The 22,728-nt window shown below is 41.2% G+C and overlaps 1 protein-coding gene across 1 annotated transcript in view; it reads left to right on the top strand.

Moving 5' to 3' along the window:
* The window catches only part of fbln2 (fibulin 2), a 110,738-nt gene that overhangs the window by 26,702 nt on the left and 61,308 nt on the right, over positions 1-22,728 (top strand). The window contains exon 3 of the mRNA XM_084726864.1: positions 22,194-22,323. Within this exon, the coding sequence (XP_084582990.1) occupies positions 22,194-22,323 (130 nt within the window). The remainder of the gene's footprint in view (positions 1-22,193; positions 22,324-22,728) is intronic.

The raw sequence follows: 22,728 nt of genomic DNA, 5'->3' as shown, positions 1-22,728 counted from the left end.
GGGACACATTCCTAGTTATTTACGCTGACAGTTTACTGATTATCAGCTCAAAAATGGACGACCTTCAAGTGTCTCCAAGCCCCGGATCTAGTATACGATGTTCAAATTTGTATTTTCTTCATCTTCTTTTGTGAAGTCTGGGTGTGAAAGCAGCATCACATGATAGATGGGAGGGTTCTGTTATTGCCTTGGCCTCAAAGGGGAGTCAGCATGATCCCCGGAGCCTTCAACACTTCTTGCATCCTGCTGTCCCTGGATAATACCACTGTTATGAAGGTCCACTCCTCTGCACACTGTCGTCCTGGTGTCGGGCCGACCTGCTGCGTGACCCCAATCACCGAAACAACACTGCATCCTCTGCGCTGTAGACTGCACAGATGACTACCTGGAAATATGGGCCCCCGAAGACTTCACATTGCAGTGCGCTGGTGTCAAATCGCACGGGTCCACGAGCCAAAAGGGTGCGCCGATGTTTATGTAGTGGCCCAGAAAAGAACACTGATCCTAAGTTGGACTGATCCCATTTGTGTCACTGGATTGTTCTGTCTGAGCAGAATGTAAGACACACAAAAGAAGACGTATTTCCTTTCCTCCGGCATCTTTCCTTGGCTCTGAATGGAATAAAGCTCAGCTCTTTGTCGACTGTCTGGGTGGAAAATCAGAGACAGACCTTTTTTTATATTGTTATTGTTATTCCCAACAATGGGAAAGCGTCTCTTAAGATGTCGGCATTAAAAGCAACTGGCACAGATACGGTGAATAATGGATGATATTGATTCTCATCTCCCGTTATATTTCTTGCATATAACTCCGCTTGATGGCTTTCTTTTACATATCTTAAGTGGATCTGTGAAAGCTTTCGCCTCTCAGCTCGCTATCTCCTGCTTTGTTCTCAGCTCATGTCAGAGCCATTTCGCTTGTGGGGGCTCGTCGGCAGGAAGCAAATCATCTAAATAAGAACGGATGATGATGTAGAACGGGTCCCTCATCTGTCACTGAGGTCCTTCTCCTTATCTCTGGGTGTGCAGATATAGCTGGGTCATGAGTGGGCTGCCTACTTTTGCTATGACCCCAGTCGTGCTGCTTTCAGTGCAGCCTGCCAGCGGTAAAATAGAGCGTCGAGCTAATCATGCATTTGTTTCTGTGTTTGTAGGACAAGTCAACAAACACTGATCCACTGTCGAGTACAGAAAATATCTTTGTTTCTCCTTTAGGAGGAGTGGAGGTAATTAGGGAAACAGAAATATGTTATTTTTGCTACTAATCAAGGCAACAAACCCTCTTGTAATAACATAGTTTTTCTGGAAGAGCATCTGAAACAGTTGAAACTTGAAGCTTAAGAACTGGAGCGCTGGAGTCAGAACTGAACAGTGGAAGCACAAATAAGACATCTTGTGCCTTTTCCAAACAATCTCATATATAATGTGTCATCTTTAAAGGCTCAATCGCCAAAAAAAAAAAAAAATGCTCTCAGTGCGATGGAGAGTAATTTTTTAGTGACTTCACAGCTTTAAAAAATCTCCTGAAAAAAACCCAGCAGCAATATGTCTCAGCAGAAACTATGTTCTCATTACACAGCAGATGTGAAAGGGTTTCATAGGGACTATTCATTTAGTGTGAAGCAGTTACAGAAAGAACTGTTCACAGCAAGATTTCACAGCAGTGGATTTTCCAAAGGCCTTCCATTACCTCCAACATACTGGCAGTAACCAAAACTACAATATCTGCATCACTACACACCAGAGGTGAGACCAAATCATTGTTTTGCTTTCAGAACTTTGACCTCAAGTCCCTACTCAAGACAGGCATGTCTGGAGTCAAGTCCCAAGTCATTAACTTTGATTTTCCACTCCTAAACAAGTCATAATGCACTCTTAACCAAATGTAATGCCATTTTAACAACAGAGCCTCAACTTACCGTTCTTTGTCCAACTTCCGATATCAAATTAAATCAGAAGTTGCATTTCTGTTAGTAATTTTTGACCCGCACATTTTGTGAACTGCAAGTTGTTTCTTGTCGACCAGTGCATAGTTTTTGTACGAAGATGAAATTATCTTTAGAATATTTTTTCCCAGCTAGAGCTCAATAACCTAACGTTAGTTGTTCAAGGTTCATTCCTGCAACTGGATGCTGTCAGATTGGTTAAAAAAAGCAGTGGATCTGGGGTATGAAGTCTCAACTTGATGAGAATAAATAGTGTTGCAGTTAGTTGATTCAGAAAATGTACTGATTCATGGCACACCTTTTAAATAACCTACTTTTTAATTATTGGGCTTGGGGGAAGATATCAGGAATTTTCAAATTAAAAGGCTCAGAGAGTCTTTTTTTAATTTTGTTGAGTCTAAAATCATCAAATCTGTGACTCAACTAACTGAAGTCCACACCTCTTCTGCATACCATTACAGATAATGGTAAAAATTATCTCTTTCTTTGTACTTTGACTGAGCAAACTCTTGAAACCTTCATAATCAAGATATTATAGTTGTACATATCTGATTCCATAAGGTTAGGGACTCAAGCCTGATCCGTCTTTAAATATGAATTCTATACTGTGCATACAGCATTTCACAGAAATTTACTGTCCTAGGGAGAATTTAACAGATACATAAAGTACAGACAGTGAATGGACGGCAGTAAGGAATTTGGCCTTGCATCAAATAGACTCAAAACTCCATGAAATGTGAAATGTGAGTTATATTAAAGTGCAAATGTTATATTAAAGCTGCTGTGAAAAGTGTTTTGTATGGATATTATTATTTTATGGCAGGAACTGTATGCAAGTTGTATTGAAGTAGAATGTACTTGAATTGGTACTTTGAAGTATTCTGATGAAAGAACATGTATTTAAATGAATATATTACAAGGTATCAAAGGACAGTGTGAAAACAATGTTGTTAAGCAGTGCTGTCCAGCAGACAACTTTACTGTTTCAGAAAAAAAGTGTTGGAAACCATCTGGTGAACATAATGAAACTGCATTTAACAGCTACACGGGCAGATATTTCTGTATGGAATTGGTAGAGACCAAAACAGAGCTAAAAGAGAGTGAATATTGGATTTAAATCAGTCAAGTGGTCAGAAACTAAACTGGTGGTTGTGTAAATAAACAGCTGTTTGCTAACAGGTTTGCAGTATCAACTTATAAGGTGGTGATAAGTCAGTTTGATGTTAACAGCTTGTTTCTGCTGCCAACAAGTGACCAAAAAAATCTGTTACTTCATATTAAAGAATATACACAACAGAGCATACTATCAACTGAAAAATTAATTTAGATGTTTGTCACAGGCCTATAAAAGACAGGGCATGGTGAGTAGTCTAATAATGCAATAGCTGGTTCCACATTTCAGGAGTTATGGTAGTCTAAAGAGACTATTTGCAAGTAGAAACAGTTAGCCTGGCCCTTTGCAGAGCAAAAAAGATGCCTACACCTACCTATACCGATCTCTGAAGCTGACAAATTAGCATTGCATCTTGTTTGCTGAATAAATTCACAATGTAAATGAGAATTTATGATAGAACTTGCAGGAACTATTTTCTGACAAACAGCGTCTTAAGGGCGGGTTCACACCAATCTTGTGTATTCCAGTTGAACTGAACTCTGAAGCATTTACTGTCTTGGGTTGGTGTGAACACGGGACTTGGTGCGAACCAAGCAAAGATTCCCTATTCTGCTTCATGTGAACTCTTATGAACACTGTTCAGCCAATCTCAGGAACGAACCATGTGTCATTTCATAGGTTAAAAAATTCTTTCTCATGCTGTTTTGGTGACTGGTGAACTAGTAGCACATTTGGACAAACCTGGACTCAAAATGAGAAATGGCTGCATTATTAAATTATTTATAGCCCACTGTCTTAGGAGACGTCTGCTGATCTGCACTCTAGATCAACAGCAACATGCACAGAACTTTGTGGTCCTCAATGACATACGAGACTGTATGACCAGGAATCAAATGATATTTCCACCACATGAGTTCTGGACCGTTCTTATTTGTGAACACAAACCAGACCAGCTCGAACATCGAAACAATGTATCATCCTCATATTAGTTCAATTCAGGAACTGGACCAGGTGAAGACATTTTCTGATTTTGGTCCAAACGTGGTAACTTTTCTAGGATGTTACATTTCAGGAAATCACTGCCAGCTGCTGTTGTTCACCAAGAAACAGACAAGCTACACCACACAAACCACAAATACATTCTGGGTTAAACAAGCTGTTAGGCAGAGCCAGACTGTTTCCCCTGCTTCATGTCACTGAGCTAAGCTAACCACATTCTGACTCCAGCTTTGTAGATAAAGATAATGCAAAGCAACAATAAATGTGTGTTCTAATTTTGTCACACCACTAAATTGTGTTATTGACCATTCAGCCAAACTTAAATGATTAAAAAAATCACTAAGTGTATAAAATTAGGTCCTAAAATCATGACAAAATGAGCAGTTTTCTCTGCTCTCCACTGTCTCAGTGTCAAATGTCACGACTGAAACATGGATGCTCTGTCTAGCAGCATTATTTGACATGTCCAGACATGTTTGAGCCACCAGAGCCAGAGGACGGTGACAGGATGGTATTTTTTGTCTTCTGTGTCGGGTTGTTGGAACTGAAGTGAGCTGAAGTGAACTGCTGGGCTGATTTGGACGCTCAAGGTACGTTCATAACTGAATGTTTGGGAGGGGGAGGTGGCGTTGTTCGTGTGTCCTTTTGTGGGGCTTACATGGTGTCAGGGGACAACGGCTCCAGCATGCCACCGTGCCATGTTTCAAGTCCACCCCAAAACTTCCTGAATACAGAAATCATGAAAAACAATCGGTCTACAACTATTGATCATTTTCATAGTCGATTAATGGGTTGATTATTTTCTCAATCTCGATTGCTGGTTGTTTGCCTATAAAATGTTGACAGAAAAATGTTGATCAGTGTTTCCCAAAGCCCAAGGTGACATCAAATGTGTTGTTTGCCCACAACCCAAAGATATTCAGTTTACTGTCATAGTGGAGTAAACAAACTAGAAAATATTCACATTAAGGAGGGTGAAGTCAGAGAATTTTCAGTCCAGTCTCTGAAGAATTCGTGACTACATAGTTTTAGCAGTGTTTTTTTTCCCTTTCCAGAAACTTAAACGCACCAGACAAGATTGATATCAGTCTATCTTCTTATCTCTCTCTTGGCAAGAAAGTGAATAAGTGTATTTGGGTGTCTGGAAACTCTGGAGCAGTTGCCTGCTTTGTCTGATTGGTAATCCAGCCTTGTGTACAGTCAGTTTCCCCAAACAGATCTTTCTACATACATATTCTATTCTTTCATTCTCACCTTCTATAAAGGTATTTTGGCAAATTGTAGACGCTATTACCTTTTTCAGAATATAATATTTGGAGCTTGAAGTCTTTTTCTCTCATATACCAGTTTGTTTTCCTGTTTGAAAAACGTTCGGAATGGATTTATTTCACTTTTTAAACATTGGGACCAGAACCGTCTGCAGTGGGGTTTGCTCCGGCTGGCAGATGTGAGAGGTGGATTTTGAAAGAGAGTCTGGCATTTTGTTGCCAGGAGGGCCGCTCCTTCAAACTCTGCTTTCAAGGCTGCGTCTGGTCCACAGCTCAGATCTCATCCAGACTGCTGCCGCTGCTGCTGGATTCCTACCAGAACGATCCTACCTGATGCTGGCAGCACTGAGCATAATGAAGTCTGACAGAGAGAGGATGTCCCAGAATATGAAGGAAATCGGTCATTACTCACTTAGGTATGAATAAGTTTAAAGTTTATGAACCCACCTATCATATTTATGCACAGCGGTGTGAAGGTAGCATTTTGTCGACCTTGCTTGACCATCCTCATCAAAAAGTGAAGTAAAGTTTTGAGCCCAAATTTTAGAACATGGACTTGGAGTTAGAGCTGCCCTGCTGTCTCATATTTAGAGGCAAGCAGCAGCAGACATTTCTCACGAGGCAGCTGCAGCTGGGCCCAGGGTGCCGCTGTGGACAGGCTGCTGTTGACGGGTGTCTGGGGCTGATAGATTGCCAGACATGAAAAGGGCTGACCGGTGGTGGGAGGCCGGATGGGCATGCTGGGCATTGCAGGAGATTAGCATTTCTGGGCAAAGAGGAGTAACAACAAGCCCCGCTAGCTCTGTTGTTTCATAAACAAGAGGCAAAGGGTGAGTGGAAAATACTGTACTTCTGTTTTTGTCCCAGAGTATGTGAGACAAAGTACTGTACAGGCGTCTCTTTTTCTATTTCAGTGAAACCATATATTTCAGGGACGGCCCTGACTCAGGGTAAGGACAGTCCTTTCAAGGCTACAGTCCATTATATTCCCATCTGCTTTACAGATGAGGCCCTGGGGGGCTGAGTGAGAAGAAAGGCAGAGAGAAATGGAGATGATACTTTATAATTGCTGTGGTCATGGTTAAACCTCATATGGATTTGGGGAAACTCAACAATCCTTGGACTGACCTCACGGAAGTGTGACTTAAAACAAGGCTATTTTGCGCCAGGTGACATTGTAGAGTTACAGAAACTGCACCTGAGACTACAATCCACTGAAAGACAGGCTGTTTATACAGTAAATGAAATGGTAAAAATGAATATATGATGTCAAAGTTGAGCAGAGGTGGGAAGTAACTAAGTACAAATACTTTGTTACTGTACTTAAGTGGATTTCTCAGGTTTCTGTATGTTATGAGTATTGACAACCTTTTACGTTTACTCCCTACATTTTAACACAAATATCTGTACTTGTACTGTACTGTACTACTCCTGACATTTTCAAAACAAGTTTACTTTAGTTTTAATGCATTTCAGGGTGATCATTGATATTTTTATTTTGCATCATTGTGTGCCGCCTTCCCAACATCAAGACTAATTTCAACCTAAATGGATAGAACAGTAAAAGTTAGAAACTGCAGTAAAAAAATTGCATCAGTATTTCTACTAATACCAGGATCTTGTTTTTAAACAAGTATTGTAACTTCTACTTGATTAACAAATGTGTGGACTTTAGCCACATCAGAAGCAGAGTGTGAAAATAAACATTCATAACTATTAGAAAACGTATTAAAAAAAATCACGTAACAAAAAGTAATTTTGCTGTTTAGATTAGATTTCTCAAGACTATGACGTGGCAGCAGATCACATTTTGATTGAGCACCTGAGTCAAGCAGTGTACTAAAAGATCAATATTAGTGTTACCTATTTATGTTGCTGTCAGACCACCTTTTCCAGTGGGAAACTGAAGCTGCCAACTATGCTGCCCTCACAGCCATCAGACTCCTTTGACGAAAACAATCATTTAAACCTCACAGAACACGGGAGCTGCTGAAATACCGCTGCCTCAATCAGTTAGTTAATTAGTTTATTGTCACTTTGGTGTTTTAACAAGTCACTTGATCTGATTTTGATTTGAACTGATTTTACAGACAGTTGCCTAAGTCGCTGTGGTCAGTAGTGGATAATATTGAGGACAACGAGCTTCTCGCTGATAATGACGGTGCGACCAAAAAAAAGAGGGTAGGTCTACGTCATGTTCTTTAGATATTTGAATGAATGTAGCGACGCCCGCAAGCTAGTTCAGGTAGTCACCACAATCACATGTGACACACCTCACACTGTAGTACATAGCAAACGGACCACCACCCCAGCATCCACCTACAGGCTCCGGGTCCAAGACGTTTTCATCACGCCTCTATATCTCTATCTAAATATAATCTGTGAGGAGTGATGAGGTCGGAGCCTAGACGCCAAACTCTGTAACTCTGTTCTGCTGCTGCAATAAACGGTCTGTAACATGAGTTGTCTGACTGATCTGTTTTTGTAGAAGGAGACTGGAGCCAAATAGTGGCTTCAGTTCCGTGTTGTTGAGTTGGCTCAGACTCAAAGAGGCAGATGAAGTGGGAGCACCGAGGTTTTGTTGCACCCTCTTGTTTTGAGAATTAATGTTGATTTTTTTAATGACTGTTCACGATTGGTTTTGTGTGTGAGCACTCCCAATTCAGACCCAATATCAGGAAAGTGTACAAGAACGTAATGATGAATGATACTATTATGTTGTGCAGGGAAGGAGCTACATAAGATCATTGGTTATAATTCATAATTAATAATATTAATTATGGATTATTAAAGAGAAAATTGATTAATTAATTAATAATTAATTAATTATTAGGTAAGCATAATATTCTAATTAGCTTATAACGGGGCACCACCGGGAAAAACCCGGACCAATGATCAGACGTAATTCAGTCTCAGAATATTCAGAAGAAGGAGTAAAGCTCGAGCACTGACCTTGTCAACCAGCTTTTATCACAATATGTACGAAAAACCAGGACAACTTCTCTTTATAGCATAACAGGATTTATTCACACTGATGATATTAATTTACAATCAACATCAACATTGCTATATAAACCCTATTAACTATAACATGTTACACAAACAAGCATCAAGAAAGGGTGTGTGTGTGTGTGTGTGTGTGTGTGTGTGTGTGTGTGTGTGTGTGTGTGTGTGTGTGTGAGGGAACGAGGTGTGTGTGAGAGAGGGGGGGGGGGGGGGGGGTTGAGCCCGAGCGGGGTAAGACGTGGCAAGATGGCGGCGGTGACGCTGCGGACTACGTCGCGCGAGGGCCACTGACTACACCCGCAATGGCGTCTCGCCAAGAACTCACGTGACTCACAATAAAGGAGGAGAGAAGGTAGCGAGGGAGATTCAAGTTACTCAACTCCAAGTGTAGGTTAGTAGGAAAGAGGGAGAGAAAGGAGAGCACTCAAGGGTGTCGTCACGCAGGCGGTATTGAGGTGCGGTAACCCGTCTGTGTTACGCAGAGACGCGCTCGGCTCAGCTGGTGAGCGGCGTGAATCTGGACATTGAACCAACACAGCCGAAGTACTGACCAATCCCGAGTGCGAGGCGACACAATAGCGGTCCGATGAGGTCGGATCACAAGCAGACACAAATGAGCGGAAACAGAATAACAAATGCAGTAACACAGACAATGTCTTTACACATTAAAAATTGCAGCATATAGCCGGACGCAGCGGTCCGTATTCACAAGTCCTTACAGCTGATATAAAGGAAAGCACACACTATCTGACATCTGCCCAGAGCTAAAGCCTCTTACTTTTGCAGAAGGTGAAGTGATGTGTTGTTGTTCCTTGTGCGTCCTGGCTGCGGCAGAGGTAACGGGGTTAGCAGCTCTCAGCGGCTAACGGGTCCTCGGCGAGGCGAGTCGATTCCGGCTCGTAGCGGGGAATCACTCGGAAAGAAGGCGTCCTGGTCCTTCTTCTTGAAGCGGGCAGTTCTGGTTATCTGCCAGGCTTCGCATCCGCGGGCATCCAGCTCTGCGATCCTCGGCGAGGGGCAGGTCTCTGGCGAGGTGAGCTGATTCCGGCTCGTAGCAGGGAATCACTCAGGGAAAGAAGGTGTACTTATCCTTCTTTTCGAAGCGGGCAGTCCTAGTTATCTGCCAGGCTTCGCATCCGCGGGCATCCGGTCGAGAGGGTCAGTCCGTGGTCTCGTACCGGGCGGCTCTGCGTTCCTCGGCGCACAGGGTGGAGGAGAGGAGAGGAGGTCAGCTGGACCAGCGGGGGAAGTCCGGAGGCCTAACGCGTCTAATGGTGTACTGCAGTAGTAACTCTTGCTAAAGCGTCGCCACGGGGGGGCGAGTTTCTAACTTTAGGAGCAGTTACTGGTCACCTCCATTGACTATGGGGTCACAGTCGGAAGCGCTGTCTTGGGGTGCGCTTCGCGTTATTATAGTGGTGCGTGACGTCATTGGCCATGGCGGATTTCACCCAATGGGAGCTGTGGGTTCCCTGGGGACCACTGCTGGTCAGCGGTGGTTCTGCAGGGGTTTGACTCTGCTGAGTCATCCAAAAAGAGGGTGGTCGACTCTGTCCTTTGTTCTCTTGGAAGCCACATGTGGTCTCAGGCTTTTATGGTTACATGCAGGCCCCAAAAGTGAACAAAGAAAGTGTGGGCCTTTTGTTGGTAATCCTTGTACGGCACAACAATTATTAGGCCAACATGAGAGCCTAAATAACTTAGTGAGGACATTGTGGATTTTGCTTTTCAGTGTCTTTAAAGCAACAACAAAAGCAATCTTTTATGTAAAAAATACACCTGTCTGCACAGCTTAATTCAAAAAGTGGCCTGTCTGCCAAATCGAAATTGCTGCAGTGGGTGTGATTCCGGGCTGGAAATGTTTTCCTCTCACAGGAAACGGCAAATTAAAACTTAGTGAGTGAAATACACCCCGTGTGTGAACATACAGAGACGTCTGAACTTAGCTGCATTTTTTTGTTCTTGTGATCTTTGGAATAACGACAAACGTGAACAAGATTTGTATAGTTTTCTAGATACTGGTTGGGAATTCGGCATTAAACTGAGACCTGGACCTGAGTCAGCATAGCTTGGCTGGTACTGCCAAATTCGAGACAGAAACCCCTAAGCTATATTTCTGCTTTATTTCATTCATTGCTAACTGGTCTCCAGGCTAATACTGTGCTTTGGCTATGCTGTATCCTGTCTCCCTCCTGCCCCTGGGCATTTTTAGGTCCACCTGCAACACATGACATGAATAAATCCGTCCATTCATAGAGACAAAGAGAGAAATGTATTAAAGTCCTTAAAATATGTTTCAAAGCTTAAGTATTTTTCCAGCAAATAAAAAAAAATCCAAGTTAAAAATACATTCTAAGAAGAAACTGATTATTTATAAGAGGTTAACTCTCAAAAACTAACTAATCATCTCGATCAGGACTCTGAGGGTGTGGTGTGGTTTGATAAGATCAGAGGTGATTGACAGTCGGCTGCCAACATAAGCAAACAACCAGTTTAAACAAATCAGCAGTGGCTGGAATAAAATGTGTTCCTCAGCTGCCACTGAATGAACAAACTGGGTATATTCTGCTTGTATATGTTATAGGTTGGACATTATTATCATTATTATCATATCATATTGGACTGGGCAGAAGAACTGTGACTAGGCTGTAGTGACTTAGTATCATCAATATCATCATTACCAGAGATGAGGCAGCGTCTGAGTGTCCTGCTTTCTGACACAGTGTTGATGTTTTATAATTGGTCTGCACATGGACACACAGTGTGCTGCCAAACTGTAAGTTCACAATTTTAGGTACTTTTTAAAGCTTTAAACTTAAATCTTTCACTGCTACTCTGAGTAAACACCGCATGCCTTACCTACTTCATTTGAGCAACTTTATTGTGAGGTCATGAAAGCTGGTCAGTGGGGACCCTCCAAGTTAGGGTTGTGTCTCGCTAGAGTGACTATTTTAACCCAAACCAAAGTGGGGTTTTTTGCTCCTATCCTTAAGCAGATCTTAACCAGATTGTTGTCATGTTAAGACACAATTAGTTTTTGCAGCGTGCCCAATGAAGGAACAATGCATGGAGTTTCATAGGGGGTGTAGAAGCATAGGGTTACTATCTAGACACAACTTTGGTTGGAGCTCAGAGTTGCCAGATTGGAAAAAATATGGAAAAAGTATCCCAATCAGAGCCTAGAACCTACGTCATGGTGACACACAACGTTATGTCACCTAAAATTTAGATAACATTGAGTTTTGGTTTCACACTGACACAAACCTTGTCTCTTGGGTGAGAATCCTGTGTTTGTTTGACCCATCCATCACCACACCTCCTCCATAGACAGACCTTTTCTTTATACTATGTACATTAACTATGTACTCTGTATGTAAGGTACTGAAAGCCTAGTGTGGTGCTAAATGGTACCTGTTGCAACTGTATTAGTCGCTGTGGGGGACATGACAAAATGTCGGTACTTGGCAACCTAGTTTTACCAAATTAAAGGTAAAAAGCAGTGGATTTTCACACTTCAGGAAATACATTTTGGAGGAATTAAACACCTTGAATGATTGGGCAAAATTTTGGATATGACTTATAAAAAGCGAAGTGTTTTTTTTTTTGTTCCTAAACCTAAGCAGATCTAAACCACACAATGAAGAAACAATGTGTAGAGTTTCTATCTACACATGACCTTGGCTGGTGTTCAGGGTTGCCAGCTTGGAAAAACTATGGAAAAAGTTGCCCAATCAGAGCCGAGAACCCTTCCAATAATCATCAATTTAGCCCAATAAGAGCCGGGAACACATCCATTCATCATCAAATTAGTCCAGTCAGAGCCTAGAATCTGCTCAGTCACCATCTAAGTAGCTGAATCAGAACCTAGAACTTGTCCAGTCATCACAAAATAGCCCATTCAGAGCCTGGAAACGGACCAGAGATAATCAGACTAGCTTAATTAGAGGATAGACCCCACCCAGTCATCATCAAAGTAGTTCAATTTTTATTTTTCACTTAGGAAAGGGTTTTAGGCTTTGACAAGTCTTTTACCACAGCTATGACAGAATAATTTGGTTTTGATGGTCATCATCAGTCAATTTCAGCTGAGCCGTTGCACTGATCTGTCAAGCTCAACCTTTCAGCAGTACTTTTTATTTGCTCTCCTACATGTCAAAAGCAGAACTTAGGCACCAACTTTATGGCAACTCCAAGGGGACGAACTACCTCAGATACACAGGCTTTAAAATCACGATGGTAGATTGCTCAGCGGTCAATGACTTCCAGATGATGCCACCTTCCCTTGGCCCAACCATCATACAATCCCAAGATCTGGGTCCAGTGCAACAAATGTTATGTGTGATGAACAATCAAGACTTTTCTGAAGCTCATGAACCCAGCAAGAGACAGAACGGAGCAGTGAGACAAGCATTAAAGACTCAAATAGAAGACAGGACATAAGTAGAAGGTAGGGTTAACACAGCTTGCTGAAATGCCTGTTCTTTTGTGGGTGTGTTTTTCACACATCTCACAAGAATTCCTGACACTCACCAGAACTCATTCTATTGTGGTCACACTGGGCTTAAAAGGTCAAAGTCACAATACTTTGAAATTGTTCATTTTCCTTTTCTAGAACTGTGTATTTCAGAGACTTTGAAGAGACTAAATATTGAAGAATATTCCTGCCAATCAGCTGCATTGTACATAGTGTATAATTTTGACAGCCTCCTCATCGTGTTGTATAGAAGGAGTAAGTCTGCCTGCACTGTTTGTTTAGGAAACATATTGATGAATGAGCGTCGCAGTGTGTTTCAAGGCAGGAAGAGCTTGTGACTGTGCCAGAGCGGCAGGAGCCGAGGCAGTTAGCATCCTCGCATTGTTCTAAGCCATTACCCGCTCTGGTCCGCTCGTATCATTACGTCGTAAAAACGACACTCCTGAGTGCCTCATCAGTCCATTCACCCCCCCGGCTGCACAAATAAACACCCCGGAACAGAGAGCACTCAGAGGTGAGGAAGATGGAATCCATCATGTTTGAGGCTACGGCTGTGAAAGTTCACCAGGAACGATGTTGTTTTGTCTTGGTTCAGCTGGTGTGTTTGTCAGGGTTTTAAGAACATGCAAATGAACTTCATTTTATACCTTCACTGTAAAAAAAAAAAAAGTAGCTGAGACAACTTAAACTTTCAAGGCAACACACTGCAATAGTTTTGAGCTCAGTGTTTTTAGTTTCTAAAATTTAAAGCTTCACATTTATCTAAAGAACAAAATAAATATAATTATCTCAACAAAAGTTCAGTAGTTGGTAAAACTTTTTCTAAACTCAAAAATCTATTGCAGCCCATCAGGATTTTTTTAAATTCAGCTACCAGTCAGGGCTGGGCAATATATCTATATTATTTCAATATCATGATATAAGACTATATCTTCTTATATTTTGTATATTTTTATATCATGATATGGCACCAGTGTCTTTTCCTGGTTTTAAAGGCTGCATTACAGTAAAACTGTCATTTTCTGAACTTACCAGACTGTCCAAGCTGTTTTATTATTTTCCTTCACCAACTTCATTAACAGTCATCCCTACATGAGAGTTACAATATCATTAAATATCTATATCACAGAATTTGATTTTGTCTGTATCACCCAGCCCTAATGGTGAGCTATTTTAGAGAAAATATGTATATCAAGATATGTGTTGGTTAGATTGCAGGCTCTTATTGGGCTTCTTTGATGAAGACTGAGTGGTCCCTAGGTTCAGACTGGGCTACTTTGATGGTGACTGAACAGATTCTAGGCTGTGATCAGACTAATGTGATGATGAATGGGTGTGTTCTTGGCTACTCTTATTGGGTAAAATTGATGATTATTGGAAGGATTCTAGACTCGGACTGGGCAACTTTTTCCATAGTTTTTCCAAGGCCATGTCTGTAAAAACTCAACACATTGTTTCTTCAGAGTGCATGTTAGAAAAACTAATTATGCTTTGATGTGACAACAATGTAGTTAAGCTGAGGTTAGGCTTAGGTTTAGAAATGAAAAAAACACTGGCAATGTCGAGAAGCATTTTATACGGCATACCCAAAGTTTTGCCCAAGTCTTAAAAGTTGTTCAATTCCTACAAACAGTGAGAATAGTGTGAAAAATTGACTGCATTTTACCTTCACCTAGTAAAACCAGGTCATCAAATACAAATACTCCCCAAAAAGGTGGGAAAAAATCTGTCTGGAGCCGCGACGTTTAAATTCTCTCTTTTCCTTGAAGACTTTTTTTTGGCAGCCATATGTTGTGGAGACTCAAGAAGATGAGCCACAACACACACAACATACTGCAATAGATTTTTGAGTTTTGTGCCCAACTCAAACTTTTACAAACTTTCTGCTGACCTTATCATAGTTGAGATAATTTACTATTTTTCTTCTTTGGATGGGTCAAACAAACGCAGCACTTTTACCCAGGAGACCAGGGTTTGTGTCCATGTGAAACCAAAAGCCAAAAGCAAAAACAGAGCTAGAGGGAGACTGTACATTAAATGTACATTTATCAGTTGGACAGAGACATGATGACAACGTTACTGCAAATCTGCTTGATATTTCAATTGGCAACTGTTCACTAACATGTTTGCCATATCAACTTGATACTGTGTCAGTGTGTTTACAGCTCATTCTGCTGCCCTAAGTGTCCAAAAATATCTATCAGTGGTGCAAACTTCAGGAAATAATTTGTTTGGACTCTCCAGGGCGTTGGTGCTCTACCACAAGCTCTAAGTACAACATATGACACTTTTGATGGTGAACATGTTGGCTAAAACTCAGATAAAAAGCTAAATTTAGCTAATCTGAAGTAGTTAGAGGTGATAAACATCTCATCACAGGTGTGGGTGCAGGGGTCAACAATAAGGCTTGTCCACTTGCCTGAGGCAAGTAAAATGAGTAAGAATTAAAAATTAAAAATTAAAAAACTAAAAATTGGGCAAGCAGATTTCTGGTCCACATGCCCAACGGCTATTTGATCCACTGCTGATATAAAAAAATTTTTATTAGTGCAGCTTTAAAGGTCCAGTATGTAAGATTAAAGGGGATCTATTGACAGAATGTGGTAGAAATGGAATATAATATTCAAAATTGTTGTTTTCATCAGGGCATAATCACCTTAAATTAAGAAGTGTTGTGGTTTTGTTACTGAACCAACATGTTTCTAGAGTAGCACAGAAGAAACAAACTAAACATTGGCTCTAGAAAGGGCCTTTCAGGTTTTTCACAAGTTTTGCATCACCGTTTCACCTACAGGCTTGGAAGGAGAGGGTGAGGCAAGATATTTTAGATTTGTTGCAGTCTGCAATCTCACTGCTAGATGCCCCTAAGTCCTGCACACTGGTCCTTTAATATGAAGTCCATTCAGTCCATTTATGTCAGGAAAACTCCAAATGTGTATATGTCACTGTCTTAAATTGAATAATTGATTTAAACGTTATCAAATAGGTAAATCCAGTTTATACAATGCAGGTTCTGTTTTCTGTGAGTTCATTCAGAGAAGAACCTCAGTCATATCCATAGTGGTCAACAGCAACTGGCTGATACATCTGCACAGACCTATATCAGCCTAATAAATCAACAAATGGATATATCATCACCTCATTAACACCAAGAGCATCCATACCACAGAGACATTAGTGGCTGCAAACATTAATTACATTACATGCTGCAGTCAGTGTCTGGATGTTGTCATAGATTCTCAGGTGGCGCAGATGTGTCTGCCATGTGTCTCAGCGTGCTGTGAGACAGGTCTGTGTTTGGCCAGACAGAGTAATGATGGGTGAGCAGTGTGAGGCCGGTCTAATCAGTCCAGACAAACCCCATGGGAGCTCCTGAAGTGAGCGGGTGCCTCTTATTTTGGTCTATCTGCTACATAACAAGCCAGTCTGGAGAAGAGGCAGCGCTGCCATCCCAGCAACCATGTTGACTCGTTCAACAATAGCTATTTACCAAAGTGAGGTGTCTGAGCTATAAATATACAGCATGCGCTTGTTTCTATTGTTTCTCTGCTAATTAGTGGGCTACTCCTGAGTGTAAAGCTGCATCTGACCCTCCGGTTGAACCTCGTGTTTGGCATTTGGCAGGCTCTCCTGGAACATGCCTCACAGAACAGTGGGAAATTACACAGCTTCCAACTTCCATTTAGTGTCATTGTAACTTCAAATACAGTCGGACAGTTTCTTAAGCCTCAAAATCAGACTGGATGATGTTCTTGTTTCCTGAAAACAGAGGTGTGGACTAGAGTCACAAATTTGATGACTGAAGGCTTGCAACTCCACTTGAACTTTAATACCAACGAGTCATGATGTTAACATTAAAACTAGTCATTCCCAGCAAATTGAAATTTAATTCCCCAGACTGACTTTGTTTGAACCAATCCAACAGCATCCAATCAAATTGAAGGAGAGAACCATCAAGAAGTAGTATTACGTTTCTGAGGTCCTGTTGGAAAAAATTATGTTTGCATGCAAAATTTACGGCGGTCAACAAAAGACAAATTATGTACAATGTGTGGTTTGGAAAGTCCAGATGGAGACGCAACAACTTCCAACTTTGTCAGCTTGCACAAAATCTGTCAAGGCTAATATTAACATAGTTAGCGATCTGAAGATTTGCTAGTCTTGTATAGTCCGACCCGTCTTCACAGCTCTAAGAAATGGAGAAAGATCTGGCTCAACACATTATCATTTTACTATCGGGGAAAAATCGCTCTGGCATGTTTGTATTTCACCAAACCAGTGATTCCCAAAGAGTGGGCCGTGGTCCACTGGTGGCCTGTGAAAGCCCTGTGGGTGGCCCTTGAGAGGTGATGAATAATAAACCTTTTTATGTGTCATTTTTATGAGTCTGAAATTAGCATAAAATATTCATGATTACCTTTTTTTAAGTTATTCTTTATTTATCTAAATTCAACAGGTGATACATAATATTTGGTAACTTGTCATATTAACACCAGAACATATCCTGTATCTCATTATTGTATCGATTAGTCTTGTTGATTAGTTGATCAGAGTTGTGATTAAAGGTTTGGGTGGGCTGCAGAAGTTTTTCAGCTTTTAAATTGGTCCATGGCATTCTTAAGTTTGGGGATGGCTGCTCTAAACCAATCACAATCATCATGAGCAGCACTTAGCCCAAGATGCAGTGATGGTGCCCCTGAAAAATAGTGTCTGAGTAACTTGTGCTGGTGGAACATTTGCACGTTAGGAAGCAAGCCTTGGCATTAAAATGACAGCTGCTAGCTTGTTTAGGTTCATACCGTTAGTGACCCAGGTGCTAATTTGCCATTGTCAGTGTGTAGTAGATGTTGTTTACCATAGCGATGGGGGACTTTGAGAATGCATGTGGTGATATGGCCTTTGCCACCTGGAACAGGTGCCCATTGTCAGACGTGTCAGGCTGGAAACTCAGTGTTACATTATGACTTTTTTAGGACACAAAGTTTAGGACTTGGGACTTGACCTGAGACTTGTCAGTCTTGACACTGGACTTGCAAAGATGTGCAAAGACTTGTGACTTACAAAGCACTGGGCCTCATACGGAGACAGATTTGTTCTTAAGTGGTGTGTACGAGTGATTTAGGAGAACTCGTCGCAATCACCAGTTTTCTTGTAGTCTGAATTTTCTTTCAGATATGAACACAGTCTGTGAGGTCCAGACCTGTCGTAGAGTCATGTGCAGTCAGTCTGCTGTTATTCAAACTGCAGTTTTTCACTTATGATGGCATATGTCATTACTTTGAAGACATTTTGAGTTTGAAAAATAAATTACACTTCATAATTATGTCGATATTAACCTGTTTGACTACATTTCAAATTATAATATATTTGTGGATTTAAAAAGCCTCTCATCATTCATTCAGTGATCTATTATGACCTGCTGTCAGATGTATTGGCTGTATATCTACACATGCACGGTTTATGAAGACTCTGTCCAGGTGAACATCCTCACTTATTCTGTCCTCTGTCTCCGTGATGAAAACTTCCCTTTAAAGCCCTCCTCCCGCTGCAGTCATCGATTGTTCCTTTCTGTGGCTGTCTATTTCAGTGACAGTCTGACTCTCAGGTAACATAACATTACACCATTTGCTTTTCCAGTTTCTTTGCTTTAGCAGGCCTTTTAATTCCACTGCTGACGCTGTTAAAATGACAGATTTTCCTTTATGGATCTCTGAAAGCAGAACATCAAACCCCAAACTCGTAAAGATCTTTTTTCTCTTTGATTCCAATTTCATAAATAAACACTTCCTGATATGTGGGGCAGGAAGTGCAGCCATATATGATATTATTGGGGCTTTAATTTAAAAGTGTCATGTACATGCAGTCAAATACACACAGATGGATCATTTACACAGTTTTCTGAAGTTGCGAGTGTTTGTTGAATCAGGCGTGGTGTGTTCATATGAGCCCATCATGTGAAAAAAGTAAGAGAAATTTAAGACAAGAATACAAAAATGATCATGCATGAGGCCACTGATTTGGTCCCACCGCTCTACATGAAAACATTGAGACGATCTATGAAAAGCAAACCAGTGGAAATGTGTGTTCTTCTGTCCTCAGAGTTACTGTGCTGAAGAAAGGCAACACACCTTAAACATCATCATGTTGCTTGTTGGGATTAGAGACAAATCCCTCGGATTGCGTTGGGACTCATTAATAAAACATGGATACGTCATCTTCAGACATGACTGCGTCTGAGACGAAAGTGTCTTTTTTTAAAGATGGCTCTCAGCGAGGACATCAGCTCTACAATAACAATGTTTCACGTGGTGCAACACAAATGTTTTGGGGTGGGGGATAAGAAGTTGCGTTAACTTTCAAGCGTCTTTCTCTCTCAATTCGACACCGTTTTCTGAAGACAGCGCTTATAAATTATACACAGTGAGCTGCAGACAGCCTTTTGCTTTAAATGATTGTTTACTGAGCTTTAAAGGAACTGGGATGGACCGGGATGAAACTGACGGCAGCGCGGGGAAATAAAAGGAGTTTCAAAGTGAAGCTCAAAGCGGAGCTATTTAAGGCATTCATGGCTCTACACTTCTTTCTTATTTGAACCTAAACTGGTATTAGCATAGTTTAGACGTATTATACTTGGAGGTGAATACAATAGATATTACATCAAGGAAATAACACATGCTATATCTGATCAGAGTGCTTTATTTGACGCCCTGTGGAGCAAATTCTCGAATATTGCTGTTTTTAATGACAAGAAATAAGCTTCAACTGGAATTCTCACAATGTACAATGAAGTGTAATGAACTCTGCTGTAGCATAAGTGTATTTATGCATGAGAACAGTGTAAGAATTTTTGTATTTACTGTGTTTTTGTTGACATAAATTAGGTTCATGTCCTCAAAGTTATAAAGCAAAGCTTTATTTCACAGCAGTGTGAATATGAAGACTATGCAAATGTTCTGTACTGTATATAAGCCAGCGAAGGTTTATTGAGTTGAAAAACAAAAGCTCTTTGTCAGTGGCTTTTCTTCAAAGGGCACGGAGAGGAGTTCGGCGTGTGTGTGTGTGTGTGTGTGTGTGTGTGTGTGTGTGTGTGTGTGTGTGTGTGTGTGTGTGTGTGTGAGAATGTGTGTGCGCCCGAGCACTCATGCTAATATGTGGATAAAAGCAGCAGGGTGAGACGGCTTTGGGTCTGACGTGGATGCGATGGGGAGGCTGGCGAGCTCTTGGCGCTGTGTAGTGCCAGGCAGCAGCAGAAACGGCAGCAGCAGCTTGCCTCACGGTGTGTTCATCCACCGACTGAGCTCCATGCAGAGCAGCTGCTACGCGCTCAGCAGTGGGGGGGCATTTCAGTCTCTGTGGGACCCGCAGTGTGGCGAAGAATGTCGGTGACGGCTGCTGCGTCAGCAGCCTCGTGACGCAGGCAAGGTTCGCTGCAAATCATCTAATTGGAATTTTAAAAAAAAAGTAGGGCTGATTTTTTTTTCTCCAGAAATGTGAGGTTTAGAAAAATGAAACGCATTCATCCAATTATGGGGATTTAATGGGTTCCTGGTTTAACACATGTTTTATGCTCATTTCCTTCAGTTGATGATATTGAAATGAAGCCATTTTTCCTCTGACTAAGTGGATGGCAGAATGCAGATGGTTTTGAAGAGGAGCCATTACTGGAATTTTATTTCGGTATTCTTTCACTGAATGACTAAAATGGCCAGTTAATGATGACAACTGGTTTAATTTACAGAGCCATTCATACAGTCATCTGATGTCAGCTTCATTAACCAATATTACTGTCATAGTGATGCACAATCAGCTCCGTGTCAGTGAATGGAATAATGTCTCCACACGGTATCTTTCCCAGGAGTCTGGTTTCAACCATCAACTGTGTGTAAAGATGGATGACAGGGCAGCTCTTTGACAGTGCAGCCGAAACATCTTGGTGACCCCCCTGGTGGCTGGTTGCAGTACGGGTCACAAGTCCTGTCCTCAGATGGGACACGGGCCAAACTCAATCATGAAAGTACACGTCTAATTGTGTTTTATAAAAGACGGCTTTTGTCATTTTAGGTAGTTCTCATCACGCTGATTTTTCTGATCAGCTTTGTTTAATTAGTTATCCTCGAATTTTGAATTTTCTTTCTGATGCGAACACCATCTACGAGGTCCTATTGTAGAGAAGAGGCTAATATCTATAAACAGATATTTGTACATACACTCAGATTATTAATAAAGACAAATAAATAAATCATAGTAAATCGGCATCAGATTGTAGAGTCATGCTGTTATCCAAACTAAAGTTTTTCATTAATGACTGTATATTTCATTAGTTTGAATACATTCTGAGTTTAGAAAATAAATTACACTTCATAATTATGTCGACATTATCATGTTTGAATGAAATTCAAATTATAATCTAATTGTGAATTTACACTAAAGGCTCTCATCATCAATTTAATGATCTTTTATTCTGATCTTATTCTGTCCTCTGTCTCTGTGATTGAAACTTCCCCCTGACCCCCTCCTCCTGTTGCAGTTACCATATCGGGCTGGTGTGTGAGGAGTTTTTTTTTTTTGTTTTCTTTGAAGCCATTTTCACATCGAGGCACATTTTTATTTCAGCGACAGTCTGACCCTCAGGTAACACGGTATTAGCAGCACTCATTTTCACATTTCTTTGCTTTAGCAGGTCTTTTACTTCCACTGCTGACGCTGTTAAAATGATAGATTTTCCTTGATGGATCTCTGAAAGCAAAACTTAAAACCCAAAACTCGTTAAGTTCTTCTTTTTACAATTTGATGCCGTTTTCATGCACGAACACTTCCTGACATATGGGGCAGGAAGCGCAGCCTTATATGGTTTATCATTAATTATGCAAATTCGCAAGTCTAAAATAAGAGGAAGAAAATGCTCTTACATGAGGCTCAGTGTCTTTGCAGAAGATGGATGGGGATCCCTCCACCTTGCTGTTCCATTGTAGCTCCTGGCAGCCTGGACGTTCATATATGCTGACCCTGTCAGTCTGTCACGCTTCTTGTTCTCAAACCTATCAGTGGACTGCCGCTCTACTCATGAGAACTATATATAGAACAAACTGTAACTTTCCGCAGACCGGAGTAAAAAAGAAGTTTCCAATCATAAAATGGGCTACTGTATTCTGGTAACGTGACTGCGCCTCTTTAGTCAGCTGTAGAAATGTTAAAGGCGCCTCTGAGACCTGGTGCAGTCTACCATCTGTTTCTGTCTGACTGCTCGCTGTGTTCACTGCACTCCTCAGGCCTCTGTCTGCTCCATACAGTGTAGCCGAGCAGACAGAGGATTTACTGCACCGCTGTTTTTATTCCATCAGTCTTGTGTGTGCTGATGTATGCATACCTGCGTGTGTCTGGCTGCAGGTCCGGGTCCAGGTGTCTCTGCTGAAGACCTGCTGCAGAGCTGCTGTGCTGCAGGCCAGAAGTGGGCCTCAGATAACCTTCACTGCAACCCCATGCCACTGCTCAGCACTGACAGTAACTCCATATGCAGGTAAGTCACCTGGCCTGAGGTGTGTCAGAACATAGATTTAGTCTTACCACATAACATTTTGTAAGACATTTATATAACATTTGTATAACATTTGTGGAATGAAACATCAGTGGGTGGAGTCAACAAAACAAACAATTCCAGTTGTTAGACAAACATTAGGTCTATTTACCTTTTCACTGAACTACAGCTTAAAATGACAACTATTTAAAGGTTCACAAACCCTTTTTATAAATTGAAGCTTAAGTTTTCATACATTTCATGCATTTTTCTTCAGTAATACCAGTTGGATTCTGATTTAAACTGTGACCAGCAGCTCTATAGGTCGCTCTGTTTGTCGTTACATCAGTCACTCCATCAGTTTCTGCATTAGATGCACCATCGGTTGTTCTGTCGGTCATTCCAAAA

Source organism: Lutjanus erythropterus, chromosome 2 (assembly GCF_056507025.1).
Source record: "Lutjanus erythropterus isolate fLutEry1 chromosome 2, fLutEry1.hap2, whole genome shotgun sequence".
NCBI classification, from domain to species: Eukaryota; Metazoa; Chordata; class Actinopteri; order Lutjaniformes; family Lutjanidae; genus Lutjanus; species Lutjanus erythropterus.
This window is presented reverse-complemented; position numbering and strand designations above follow the sequence as displayed.